This window comes from Lynx canadensis, chromosome F1 (genome assembly GCF_007474595.2).
Source record: "Lynx canadensis isolate LIC74 chromosome F1, mLynCan4.pri.v2, whole genome shotgun sequence".
Classification (NCBI taxonomy): domain Eukaryota; kingdom Metazoa; phylum Chordata; class Mammalia; order Carnivora; family Felidae; genus Lynx; species Lynx canadensis.
In genome coordinates this window covers 63944700-63958216 of record NC_044319.2, presented here as the reverse complement: position 1 = coordinate 63958216, position 13517 = coordinate 63944700, and the positions used below count along the sequence as shown (strand labels likewise).

Here is a 13517-nt window from a genome sequence, read left to right as displayed (position 1 = left end):
GTATCTCCCCCTAGATGACAAGTTCTAACACTTAATAGGAACTTAATAACTCTGTTGAATGAGGGAAGCGTTGAATAAAATTAGGAGTCTTCTGTGACAGAAACTAATTGCAGCGAACCTTGACTAGCGCGGGCCGTCAGTTCACAATGGGCTTCCTTATCTCTAACGAAAGGGGTCAACTCTCCCTCCAGCCCACAAGTGCTGGGAACTGATGAGGATTCGGCCACAGCTTCAGCAAATCTGTGACTCAGTCCTGATCCTTTAGACCGGAAGCGGTGTGGGGGATGCTGGTGTGGGGTGGACTGTATTGCTACGTCTCCCCCTTGTGGCTGTTGTGGGGAACTCATCACAAAATCCTTTCTGGTTCTAAGGAGGTGGTTCTGTGGATCTGAACCCAGATTTCGTTTGAGTTTGAGATAGGGTCTGGGCATCAGTATATATTTTTAAAGCTCCCCAGGGAACTCGAATATTTATTTCCCCTTGGGAGTACGAGCAGGTGTGGGCCCACACAGCTCTCGTCTCTGTCGGAGGGTGGCTCCTACCTTGAGCTAAAACCCTTGCCCACACCCTAGGAAAGGGACAGCTTCCCACCTCATCAAACCGAATGAGACACCCTCAGCACTTCATAGCTTTAGAGACACAAGCCTGTGGAACGTGTCTTGCCATACTGCTACGTTATGAATCCTTCAGGTGACACAAGACAAAAGTGCAGGTTCCTTGATGGATTGTCTGAATTTTATTCACTTCCAGGAGGTAGAAACAACAACTCAGGAAGAGACGTAACTTACTGTAATCGTGGTCCTTCAGCCCCCATATGCACCCTTTACCAGCGCATCGGCTCGCGTGGCCAGAGTGAGTGTCCTGGACAGGCCTGGGACCACACCGGCCCGTATTGTAGAGCACCACCAGTCCCTTAAGCCCGAGAATGGTCTGTTCCTCTTGAGTTCTCCAGAATTCAGATACGCTCGGTCAAAAGAAGACACGAGAGAAGAAACACGGGGAAACTGGACTTTTTTCATCTTTAGGCCTGAGGAAAAGGAACGCTCCAGCCCAGCAACAGTGCCTTTCGGGGAAGGGTGTGAGCTGAGGGCTCTCTGCTTTCCGGCTTGAACCCGGAGCCTGGATGGTGCAGAACAGGACGTCAAATGTCATTCGAAGGTCGGCCTGAAAGTCCGCACGGCACAGCCATCCTCCTCAGTGAGGTCTTGAGCCCAGGTCTGGGAATTTTGAGGGGATAGTCTCTTCTTCCCCACTTTGTTTCCTTCCTTCCACCGGCTGGGGTTCGGCCATGGGAAAAACCCAGGTGTTGGGAACCGATCTGCTAGAACAATGTGAGTCGTAGTAAAGGACCGAGTGCTCATAACCTCAGAGTTTACAAATCCTTGATAGTAGCTCCCTTAGTTTTGGAGAATAGACAGCTAACGAGCCTCAGTTTATACCAGGGTGGAGTAGCGAACTTTTTTTTTTTCTTTTTCTGCCTTCCCAGAATTGAATCCCACTGCTTGCGTTTGCAGAATTCCTAACTCCTAAGAGGGAGAGCCCACCAAGCACTACGAAAATGGAACGTTCCAGATACTCAATTCCCAGTCTCCCTTGGAGGTAGGGCATGGGCGAGTGACCTAGAACTGGCCACTCAGGCCCCAACTCTGAACTAGAAACAAGAAAGGAAGAGACAAGGAGGAGGTCACCTTGGTGCAGACGGGGCACCGGCAGTGTTGGGTTGCTGAGTCCAACTGAGGCAGGGGAGGGGGTGGCGGAGTCGGGGTCTAGTCCCATCAGGACGAGAGCAGTGCCCCTGGCACTCAGCGTCCTTGAGCTGAACAGTCGGTGACCCTCGTTACATGGTTGTGAGATTGCTGGTGATTTCCTAACCCACGTTCACTAAGGTCATAGAAGAACCCATCAGAAAAAAAGAGCTTAAACTGAAGAAGGCCTGTCTGAGAGCTAGAAGAGGAAGAAAATAGGACTTTACTGAAAGAGACACTTTCTGTCTCTGGCCTGCAATTGAAGTCAGGAAGCGTGGAATTACTTGTAGCTGTTGGGTCACAATATGTTCATTTCCCACTTCGGGATAAATGTAGCGTGAGGAGGGGTGGGGCACGGGTGCCTGGTAAGGACCCTGTGGGTGTAAAATGGGTTCAGAACGTGGCGAGAGGGTCTCTGCTGAGGCTCGACACTGCTGTTCAATGGAGCCAACAGAGAAATAGGGATTCAAAAATCATTTGGAGAAGTGAAAGATCAGCCTGGGGCCACTTCTGATAATTCTGAATTCCTCCGTGACGGTGTCATCGCAAACTCTCGCCACGTTTCTTTAAACCTAATGCCATCTGCATGGGACATTTTTTCAGAGTTCTTAAATACTTAAATATCACATATATAAGTATATATATATATATGTTCTATAATATTATACTTAAATACCCTGTAGTTTTTTGAGACTCTTGGGTGATTTTCCTTCCATTATTCAAAGCTCAGAGACTTCACAGTCTTGCTGTTGGTTTATTGACCCTTCAGCTTCTGGGTTTTGCAAATAAAGTACTGACCCGATTAGCTTCTTTCATAGAATAATCCCAGAGTGTTCTACCTATAATAAGGAGTTCACCCTTCACTGCCCGTCCAGAGGGGGAAAGTGAGGCACAGGGCCCTGATCGGGGCTGCGTGGGGAGCGGGGTCGGCTCCCAGGACCAGGCATAGGCACGCGAGCTGTCCCAGGCTTCGTGGCTGGTGGGCAGCTGCCTGGGAGGCACTGGGGGCCCCAGCTTCCCGCCTTTGGCTCTTATCGTCCGGTCCGGGCAAGGGGCAAGACTCCTGGAGGACTGAGCTCACGGGACCCACATGACTCATTCCGTCTGCTACACCACAGAGCTGGAAAGCTGCACCAAGTAGTTCTCTGTTCCGGGCCTGAGCCCCGAGGAGCAAGCTGAGCGCTTGGAAAGCCTCGGCCCCTCGTCCATCCCACGGGTGGTTGTGGAAGAAGCATCACCAGGGCGTCGATCTGAGAAGAAGGCAGATGTGCACCGTGTCGCGGGGAGCTTGGGACCTGGGGCCACGCGCGGTGCTTATCCGGGCCCCTCCACGTTGCTGCGGAAAGTCCCTTCACTGAGTCTCTGGGGTCAGCTCTCCGGCAGTGTCACGCTGGCGTAGACTGTGATGGACTTTGGTTCCTGAGGGCAAAACAGAAGTCTGTGGGTTCAGGCACTGGCTTCACAGGCTGCAAACGGAAACCGCGCTGCTTAGTAAAAGGAGAGGGTCTCAGGTATCAGGTGGCGGGGGGGACCTGCCGGGACGCCACTCGGGTCCTCCACTGCCAGCGTCCCCTCCGCCCCGGGGGCTCCAGCTCCCTCCCGGGTGTGCGCACACAATCAACAATCACCACTGGGAAGACCAGGAGAGAGGCGCCCCTTTGCTCTGTGTCCTGCCCCTGCCTTATAAGGAAAGCCATTGGCTCTGCTCTAGGTTGGACGCGGGTCACGGTTTGGGGAAGCCAAGATGTTCTGATTTACTGAGGTTTAGAAAGGGTTAATGAGACCCAAAGGGAGAAGGAAAGATTGCAGCCCACAGGAAGGGAGAGGAGACAAGGACTTGGGGCAAAGACATCTTCTAAGTCAAGTGCACTCAAGAGGTAGAGAAAGAAAGACAAGAATGGAAGAATTCAGGGGGGGTTGCTGTAAAATGTGAAATATAACAGACTGCTTCGATGAACAAAACTTCTTTAAAAATCTGTATTCTTTCTTAAAACTTTTTAAAGCCAGACTCTTGTGTTCACTGTCCCCATTGGATAGGATAGCGTCCTCAGAATAGAGTCCCGATGCAGACGGGGCATCTTCCCAGGCATTTCCGGGTGTCTGTCCGGCTGTGGGAGCTTTGGGGCAGGGGGCGAATGGAAGCTTTTCTGTGGCCTTTTGATCCTCAATTGTCTCAGAAAATGCTTTATTTAATATAGAGCCCCACTAGAGCCAAGATTTCAGCCCAGAATTTCTGTCCATTTAGGAAAAGGCATAATTCTCATCAAGCCAGTTTAATCCATGGTCATTTTGCAGTGGGGGGAGACGGCGAGGCTCAGTCTGGGCCACACGCCACAGGGTCCTCTGGGCTCACGCCAGGCAGAGTGCCACTCTGAGACCTTCTGGTGAGATGGGACTGGATGGAGCCTCGGCCCGAGCCTTTTAACAAAGCCCCCCCCCCCGTGATTCTGTTCTGTAGCCGGACTCCTGGATGCAAGATGCAAATCCCAAATGTCAAAGTGCTCTGGGACCACCTGGGGAGGTTGCTGTTTAATGTAGAGATGCCTGGTTACTCAGCGTGGACATTCTGATTGACCCGGTAGAAAGCCCCAGGAAAATGAATTTTTAGCAAATACATGTATGCTGATGCCGATGGGGTTCTTGGACAACCCTCAGGGAAACACTGGGGAACAGAGAGAGCCGTGTCCCCAAGTGAGCATCCAAGAGGGGTCTCCTGGAAGTCCCGCAGCCACAGAGGCTCCTGGTGAGCCATGTGCCAGGGCCTGCCTTCTCCGCTTCAGGAGACGGCCTCTTCCCTCCCTGCAGAGAGGAGGCCCAGACCGGTTCCTCACCTGGACAGGCTCTGGGACAGGTTCTGTGGCAGCGACATAAATGGTGGTGCAGGGGTCCTGGGCCGACGGGGCATCAGGTTTCTTCTGAATGGACTAGAAGAGAAGCAAAGAAAGCAAGAAATCAGCCGGGCAGTGGATTCCACCAGATCCGCCCCATGGAGAAGCCCAAGGTCCAGAAGCTTGGAGCTAGAAAGCCCCTCAGAGTCCATTGGCCCAGCCACCTTCCCTGGTGGAAAGGTCCCTCCAAATTCCCTGGAATTCAATCTCAGAGTCCATTGGCCCAGCCACCTTCCCTGGTGGAAAGGTCCCTCCAAATTCCCTGGAATTCAGCTCTCAGGGCTTTGCTTTGGACGCCCCAGGCGACACTGCGGAGCTCACAGTCTGGTGAGGCAGCCCACGTCACCATGAGCTCCTCCCAGATGTCTTAAAAGTCTTCCTCATGGTGAACTGGCATCGCCGTGGCTCCCACCAGGGCAGCTGGAGGGAACGGGGTCTTCATAAGATCTGTCTCGCTCCTGTCACCGACAGCACACAGAGCTCATCCCTTCCCACACTGCTGTTCGTACTATTCCTTCCTCTGACACGGTTTCCCGAGACTTCTCTTTCCCGTCCAAGTACTGAACTTAACAATAGGCACACATATCCAGAGGTGCCAGTTTACGAACTTTTCCGCAGATGCCACATCGGGCTCACATCCACTCTGTTAAATCTCGTAGCGACACGTCACCGATGGGGACGCTAAGGATCAGAAAGACTTAACACTTTCCTACGTGCACGTGCAAGAGTATCAAAGCCAGGAGTCCCACCGACTTAGAGGCACGGGGGAGAAGTTAAGAAGTTTGGGAAAGGAGAGGGGCTGCCTGGGTGGCTCAGTTGGTTGAGCGTCCGACATCAGCTCAGATCATGACGTCACGGTTCGTGTGTTTGAGCCTCGCGTCAGGCTTGCTGCTGTCAGCACAGAGCCCATTTCAGACCTTTTTTTTTTTTTTTAATTTTTTTTTAATGTTATTCAGTTTTCAGAGACAGAGAGAAAGGGTGAGCGGGGGAGGGGCAGAGAGACCGGGAAACACAGAATCCGAAGCGGGCTCCAGGCTCCGAGCTGTCGCCCGACACGGGGCTCGAACTCACGAACTGTGAGATCATGACCTGAGCTGAAGTCGGCCGCTTAACCGACTGAGCCACCCAGCCGCCCCCAGATTTTCTGTTCCCCTCTCTCTGCCCCTCCCCCTCTCACGCTCTCACTCTCAAAAATAAATAAAACATTTAAAAATTAAAAAAAAAAAGAAGTTTGGGAAAAGAGAAAGGTATAAAGGAAACCATCTATAGTCTCACCACTTTGACACAACATGGCTATTAGCACGTTGCTAGATTTCCCTTCAGGATTTTAAGCTGGATTTACGGAGTTATTTTAAACATAGTTGTAACGACTTAGTGCATTTTGGTATCTTGGTGTCTTCAGTTAGGGCATGAGGTCAGGAAGCATGATCTACAAGAAACTCCAGGGGTGTTTGAGTCCGGGGAGCATGATCTCCGAGAAACTCCAGGGGTGTTATTCTCACATAGTCTTTGTGAGCAGTGTCCCCCATGAGCTGTGCAAGGTAGCACATAAATCAGAAGGGGAACTTCAAACGAAGATGAAGTCTTGTCCAGGAAGAGAATAAATATTAGACTTTGGTGAGTCAAGGATGTATTTTATCATTTCTAGGGTAGCAACTAAAGAACAGAAAAAAAAATTGCTTCATTACTAAAAGGGGAAGAGAACGGAATAATAAGAATATAATTTAAAAGAACACTTCCTCAAAGGAACTCCTGGCTCAGAGAGCTTCACCCGGGAACCCTGCCGAAAATTTAAGGGGAACGATAATATTTATCCTGCCCAAAGGAAATACACCATGTGGTGGGTTGAACTGTGACCCCCACCCCCCCACCAAAAAAGTCAGGTCCATCCAGAATCTCTAAATGTCACCTTATTCGGCATAGGGTCCTTGCAGAGGTAATTAAAGTAAGGATTTCAAACTCAGGTCAAGCTGGATTAGGATGGTCCTAAATCCAGTGAGGAGCGTCCTCTGAAGAGACAGGGACGGAGAAAACCCAGAGACACAGAGAGGGAGGCAGAAATTAGAGTTCCAGGGGCGCCTGGGTGGCGCAGTCGGTTAAGCAGCCGACTTCAGCCAGGTCACGATCTCGCGGTCCGTGAGTTCGAGCCCCGCGTCAGGCTCTGGGCGGATGGCTCGGAGCCTGGAGCCTGTTTCCGATTCTGTGTCTCCCTCTCTCTCTGCCCCTCCCCCGTTCATGCTCTGTCTCTCTCTGTCCCAAAAATAAATAAACGTTGAAAAAAAAAAAAAAAAAAAAAAAGAAATTAGAGTTCTGTAGCTACAAGCCAACCAGTGCCAAAGATGCCCAGGGTCACCAGAAGCTAGAAGAGGAAAAGCAAGTTTCAGACGGAGCGTGGCCCTGTCAGCACCTTCAACTTGGACTTCTGGCCTCCACGACTGGAGAATAGCTTTTTCTGGTTTAAGCCTCCAAGTCCGTAGACATTTCTTACAGCGACACTAGGAAACTAACATGCAGCTCCCACTCATAATCTTGGTGTCAAAACCTCACCAGGCAGTTACAAGAAAGGAAAATTGCAGGCCAATTCCCCTCGGAAACCTAAACAGGACAACGACAGCACCCTCTTAAGAAAATATTAACAAAATAAAACCCAGAAGTATTTTAAAAGGAGCAGACTACATTGCTTCTATTCCGGGACTGCAAAAGTGGGATAGTCTTTACAAATCAGTGTGGCTCGTGAGATAAATAGAGCGACCCTACAACCCGGCAACTGCACTAGTAGGTATTTATCCAAAGGCTACAAAAATGCTGATTTGAAGGGGCACATGCCCCCCAATGTTTATGGCAGCGCTATCAACAATAGCCAAATTGTGGAAAGAGCCCAAATGTCCCTTGACTGATGAATGGAGAAAGAAGACGTGATATATATATATATATATATATATATATATATATATATATATCTCCACAATGGAATATTACTTGGTGATCAAAAAGAATGAAATCTTGCCATTTGCAACAACATGGATGGAACTAGAATGTATTATGTTAAGTGAAATAAGTCAGAGAAAGACAAATATCATATGATTTCAGTCATATGTGGAATTCAAGAAATGAAACAGAAGAACATTGGGGAAGGGAAGGAAAAATAAGATAAAAACAGAAGGAGAGGCAACCCATAAGAGATTCTTAAATACAGAGAACAAACTGAAGGCTGCTGGCAGGGTGTTGGGTGGGGGGATGGGCTAGATGGGGGATGGGCATTAAAGGAGGGCACTTGCTGGGATGAGCACTGGGTGTTGAATGTAAGTGACGAATCACTAACTTCTGCTCCTGAAACTATTATTAGATTATATGTTAACTAACTTGGATTTAAATAAAATTTTAAAAATAAAATAAAATAATTAAAAACGCTTAAGAAATAAAAATTAAAAAATCCATAAGATCATATCAATAGATGCAGAATGTTGATAAAATCCAACATCGATTCCTTAGCCAACCAGCAGTAGAAGAAAACATTCTCAATTAGATAGAACGGCAGCTATAAGAACCTTCGGCAAAAACCATATTTAATGGTCAGATATTGAAAGTGTCCCTTGTGAGGTTGGGACCATCCAAGGACCCTTCTATTAACACTTCCATTCCATACTGGACAAGGCACCTCAGCCGGTAAAACAAGAAGGAAGAGAAGTTATGTGATTTGAAAATGAAATAAACTGTATTTTTTTTTTTCACAGATGGTACAGTTGTGTACAAAGGAAACCCAAGTCATCTAGAGACAAATGACTAGAATTTTAAGTAAGGTTAGCAATGCTGCAAATATAAGGTTAAAATATAAAAATGAATTGTATTTCTATGTACCAATAATATACAGAAACTAACGATTTTTAAAAAGATGACAATATTCAAAATATCAACTGTTCCAACGCCAAGTAATAAACTCTGATGGAAAAGTCCTCTTACAAAACCTACAACACTCCGTTTAGAGAAATTAAAAAAGATTGACGCAATGGAAAGGATATATTATTTTGCGAATGGAAAGATTCAATGCTATAAACACGTATGGTCTCCTCAAGTGATCAGTGCAGTTCTGATTAAAATTCCAGCCGGATTTCTAGATGGAACTTGACAAACTGAATCTAAAGTATCTATGAAAATGCCGAGGACCAAAAATGGCCCAGAACCTCTTGAGGGAGAACAAGAACAAGGGAGAAGACATTTTACCAGATATCAAACTTAGAATGAATCTGTAATGACCGGTCTATAAAGACAGCATGGTCCAGCCACAGGCACAAATGAACAAGCCAATGGAGCAAAAAGAGAATAAAAAAGAAAAAAAATTGATCCTCACTATGTGGAGCCTCGATTTGTGATGAAGGTAGCACTGAGGGGGGGGGGGAGGGGGCAGTGGTGGGATGGGGACAAGGCCAATCTTTTCAAAACATGGTTGATAGGATATCCATTTGGAGAAAAATGAAACCTGACCCATTTCACTCCATACTTCAAAACTCATTTTCAGGTACATAACAGATAGAATGTGAAAGATGAGCCGTAGGGTCTTTAGAATGACAGAGAATATCTTCCTTACCCGGGAGGAGAGAAAAAAATTTCTCCAACAGGACACAAAGCTCCATCTATGAAGGAAGAGGCTACTGAATTGTTCTACGCTAAAGTTAACAACTTTTCTTTATCAGAAGGTATCACCGAGAAATTGCAAAGGCAAGCCACAGAATGGGCGAAGGTATCTGCTAACATGTAACTGCCAAAAAGCTAAAAATATTTAAAGAACTTATACGAATCCATTCTAAAAAGCCTGAAGTTCAAAGGAAAGTGGGTAAGAGATTTAACAGGCACTTCAAGAAAGAGGATATTAATATGGCCAATAAACATAAGAAGTGTTGTTCAGCTTCCTTAATAATTAGGGAAATTTAAAATAAAGCTATAAAAAGACACATCCAATGACCAAAATTTAAAAGGCCAGGGGCGCCTGGGTGGCTCGGCCAGTTAAGCGTTTGACTTCGGCTCCGGTCGTGATCTCACAGTTCGTGAGTTCGAGCCCCACACTGGGTTCTGGGCTGACAGTTCAGAGCCTGGAGCCTGCTTCGGATTCTGTGTCTCCCTCTCTCTCTGCCCCTCCCCTGCTCGTGCTCTGTGCCTCTCTCTCTCAAAAATGAATAAACATGAAAGCAATTTTTTTGAAGGCCAATAACACCCAGTTTTGATTAGAAGGCAGAGCTGGCCTAAAAGAAAATCGGTCGCTCACTTTGAAAAAAAAGTTTGGCCTTATGCAGCCAATTTGAGGATATGCATCCCCTATGATTCAGCAATTCTACTTCTAGGTGCATACCAAACACAAATATCTGCACGTATCTACCAAGAGACACACATAGGAATGTTCATGGTTGGAATTTTTATAATAGTCTCAAACTGGAAATAACCCAAATGTCCATCAATCGTCAACTAGGTAAACTCTAGTATATCCGTACGCTGATATTCTATAAATGAAGCGATGAAAACGAACGTATTACATACCAAGCACAAAGACATACGAATCTCGTGAAAGTAATACCGAGCAAAAAACCCAAAAAGCCCAGAACAAAACCAAAACCAGGCCCAAGAGGAAAAATACGGCAGGACTCCATTTTTATAAAGTTAAAGGAAGAGAGAGAGCGCTAAAGTATATTTTTAGAAGTCAGGATAGCGGTATGTTTGGCGAGGGGAGGGAGACTAGAGACGAGGGGGTGGGCACTAGGAGGTCTTGTGGGCGTTGCTGGCAATGTTCTGTTCCCTGATCTGGGTGGTAGTTATTATGGTATTATAGCACTCGATACTGAAAGACGTAATTTCTCCTCAAATGGATGTGTAGATTCAATGCAATCCTAATGGGTTTTTCCCCCCTTTTGTGATACTTGAGAAGCTGATTCTGAAATACACGTGTCAGTACAAAGGGTCGGGAAGAGTCAAAAAATTGTTGGAGAAAAGCAAGGCGGGAAGGTTTGCTTTACTAGATTCCACAATGGGGTAATTCGTTGAGCCGACAGTCACACTTCGTATATGTGTCATACCTGACAGTAAGAAGACAGACGCCAGCATGGGCAGGGAAGGCTAAAGTTGAAGCCAGCCATCTAAGCATGTAAATGCAAGGGAGAGGTTGCTCTTGGGACTCTCCTATACATATATACATATACATATATATACACACACACATATTTTCAGTTTATTTATTTATTCGGAGAGAAAGAGAGAGCAAGCAGGGGAGGGGCAGAGAGAGAGAAGGAAACACAGAATCCCAAGCAGGCTCCAGGCTCTGAGCTGTCAGCACAGAGCCCAACGCTAGGGCTCGAACTCATGAACAATGAGATCATGACCTGAGCCAAAGTAGGACGCCCAACCGACTGAGCCACCCAGGTGCCCCAGGTCTCCCATTGCCAAATGGAACTTGGCTGTCAGACATAGTGATGGCCTATGTATTAAACCCTCCAGGCCACCAGGGGGCAGCAGAAATAAGAGCTTCGGCCAAGAATCCATCCCTGGGTATCAGAAATGCCTTCCCATCTGATGCAATTTTCCAAGGTGTTAATCAAAGCTGTCTTCACCTTCATGCCCTTTACTCCAGAATTTGCTTCCTCTGCATGACCAGATTCTGCCTTGTACATCACCTAGCATTGCCTTCACGTCTGAAAAACTAGAATATCTTCCTGGCTAACTGTATTCCGTTAGCCTCCCTCTAACTTCTAACATAGTTGCATCCTGACTTTATCATGACTAGCTGTCTGTCCAGCCAGAATCCTCAAATCCTCCTTCCTGTCTCTATGGTGCTTTGCAGACTCCTACACTTGCGTCAGACCAACACATCATACCACAGCCTCTCTAAACCTTCCCTCTGTCCTCAGGCCTGCCCCCCTCTCTCTTGAGAAGGGCGAGTTAGGTAACAAGGACCCACAGACACCCGGAACACCACAGCTAGAGGAGTCGTCTATCATGGGTTTCTTGCTTCCTCGTTCTCCCCCTATGAAGACACAGATGCCCAGGTTACCCAGTGTTTTCATCATTTCAAATAATAAATAGCCCCATAGGACATTGAAGTTTAATGCCTTTTTGGAGAGCTCTTGTTCTTGACTTCTGCTTCCCTAATTTCCTCTGCTCCAGAACCCATGGAGAACCACGAACGCCAGGCATGCAGGACGGACTGGCCAGGAATCCCACGGAAACACGACAGGCCCACCCCGGACAAAGAAAGTCTAGAACTTACACCTGATTTCTGGACTTGGGCATAGATAGTAAGGCTTTTTGCTCCTGTGGTTGGCTGGTAATGATTTCCTTTACCTGGGGAAAAGAAATCACAGTGGTTATCTCTCTGTAGCCTACCCAGAGAACTCCACTCAGACCTATGTGGTCTTTACCCCCCACCGCATACCCCCCCCTTCCCCAGGAGTACCAAAGGAACAAACACCAAGTCCCAAACCCCCTGTATATGTGTCACTTGACATGAGGTTGGTTACTTGATCTCTCTGTTTCTATTTCTCTGAGAAATGGGACTGAAGTATCTTCCCCCACAGGGCTGTTGTGATGGTCCCATGAGATGTTATCTGTCAAGTATTTAGAACGGTGCCTGGTCCATAGAAAATTCCCAGTATGTGTTACATGGAATTGGAATGCCATTCAATTATTTTAATCTCTATTGTTTAATGTGCATATCTGGTCTCCTCCCAGGATTCTAAGTGCTTTGAGGACGGGGCTTATGATGCTTGCATACTCTCCCACTTGTAGCACGGCGTTTGGTTCAGCTTTCTCACTCAACCCTCTGTTTCTGGGACACTTTGTGCGTGTGTAGGGGAAGGGGGTACAAGACGGATGATCCCCCAGGACTGATCGAAAAATAAAGGGACAGCGTCATTCGAACACCCACCACCCGGAAACTTTGCTCAGAGCCTAGGGTCTCCGGAATTTAATTCATTGCAGGACACTTTAACAGTTAACCAGTTTTTGAATTTCGTCTTTTTAAATTATAAAAATAATTCATTCTCATTAGAAAAATTAAAATTGCATAAGGTCAAAAGTACATCCCTCGTCCCCCACCCCAACCAAGGCAATTTCATGTCCAGAAACGATCGCTTTTAAGCTCGACATATATCCTTCCAGACCGACCCTGTGCAATTACAGGAATGTCGCATACCTGCAGTCTGAGAGACAGAGCATGAGCATGGGAGGGGCAGAGAGAAGGGGGGGCGGGGACACAGAATCCGAAGCAAGCTCCAGGCTCCGAGCTGTTAGCACAGAGCCCGACACGGGGCTCAAACTCACAAACCGGGAAGTCCTGAGCTGAGCCGAGGACGCTCAACCGACTGAGCCACCCAGGCGCCTCTGTTCTCTGGAGTTCTTTATGCGCTTCGTGCAGTGGTGAGAAGCGTGGTGAAAGTACCAGACTAAAGCATGGAGGCTAATTGGGGACTCTTGTCAAGTCCAGGCAGAAGCAATGGAGGCTTGACCCAGAGGAAATCACACAGGGTCTTTAGGTTGGACTTATTTTAACGCCAATCAATTGATCCTCTTAAAAAAATGAGGAGCCAGTCCCTGAGGGAATAGCACCGAGGAGCGGTACGCTTTTATTTGGAAGGGGAAGGCCAAAAATGTATGTATGCGGTGAAGGTGCTAGAAGGTGCCGCATGAGAATATATGATCGTTGGAGTGGAAGGGGAAGCTCAAAGCTCTCAAAGAACGTCCGCGTAGGATGTGCTTGTGTCCGGGGGTGGGGGGTGTGCATGGAGTGCCTGGTGGTTCCGGCTTTACTTTTTGGCCGGGATGGATACTGGCTGCCGAGTGTGCAGAACGGAGGCTGGGGCTTGGGGGTGACAGACGGGGTAACGAGAGGGGGGCACAGGTTGGG

At 47.5% G+C, this 13517-nt stretch overlaps 1 protein-coding gene across 2 annotated transcripts in view; it reads right to left on the bottom strand.

The window, feature by feature from the left end:
- Positions 1–707: 707 nt before the first annotated feature.
- Positions 708–13517, bottom strand: part of SLAMF1 (signaling lymphocytic activation molecule family member 1) — a 35512-nt gene continuing 22702 nt past the window's right edge. For both annotated transcript variants that reach the window (XM_030301863.1, XM_030301864.1), the window contains 3 exons: positions 11883–11956; positions 4577–4669; positions 708–3164 (listed from right to left, as the gene is read on the bottom strand). In XM_030301863.1, coding sequence (XP_030157723.1) covers positions 3114–3164; positions 4577–4669; positions 11883–11956 — 218 coding nt within the window. In that variant the 3' untranslated portion in view covers positions 708–3113. The remainder of the gene's footprint in view (positions 3165–4576; positions 4670–11882; positions 11957–13517) is intronic.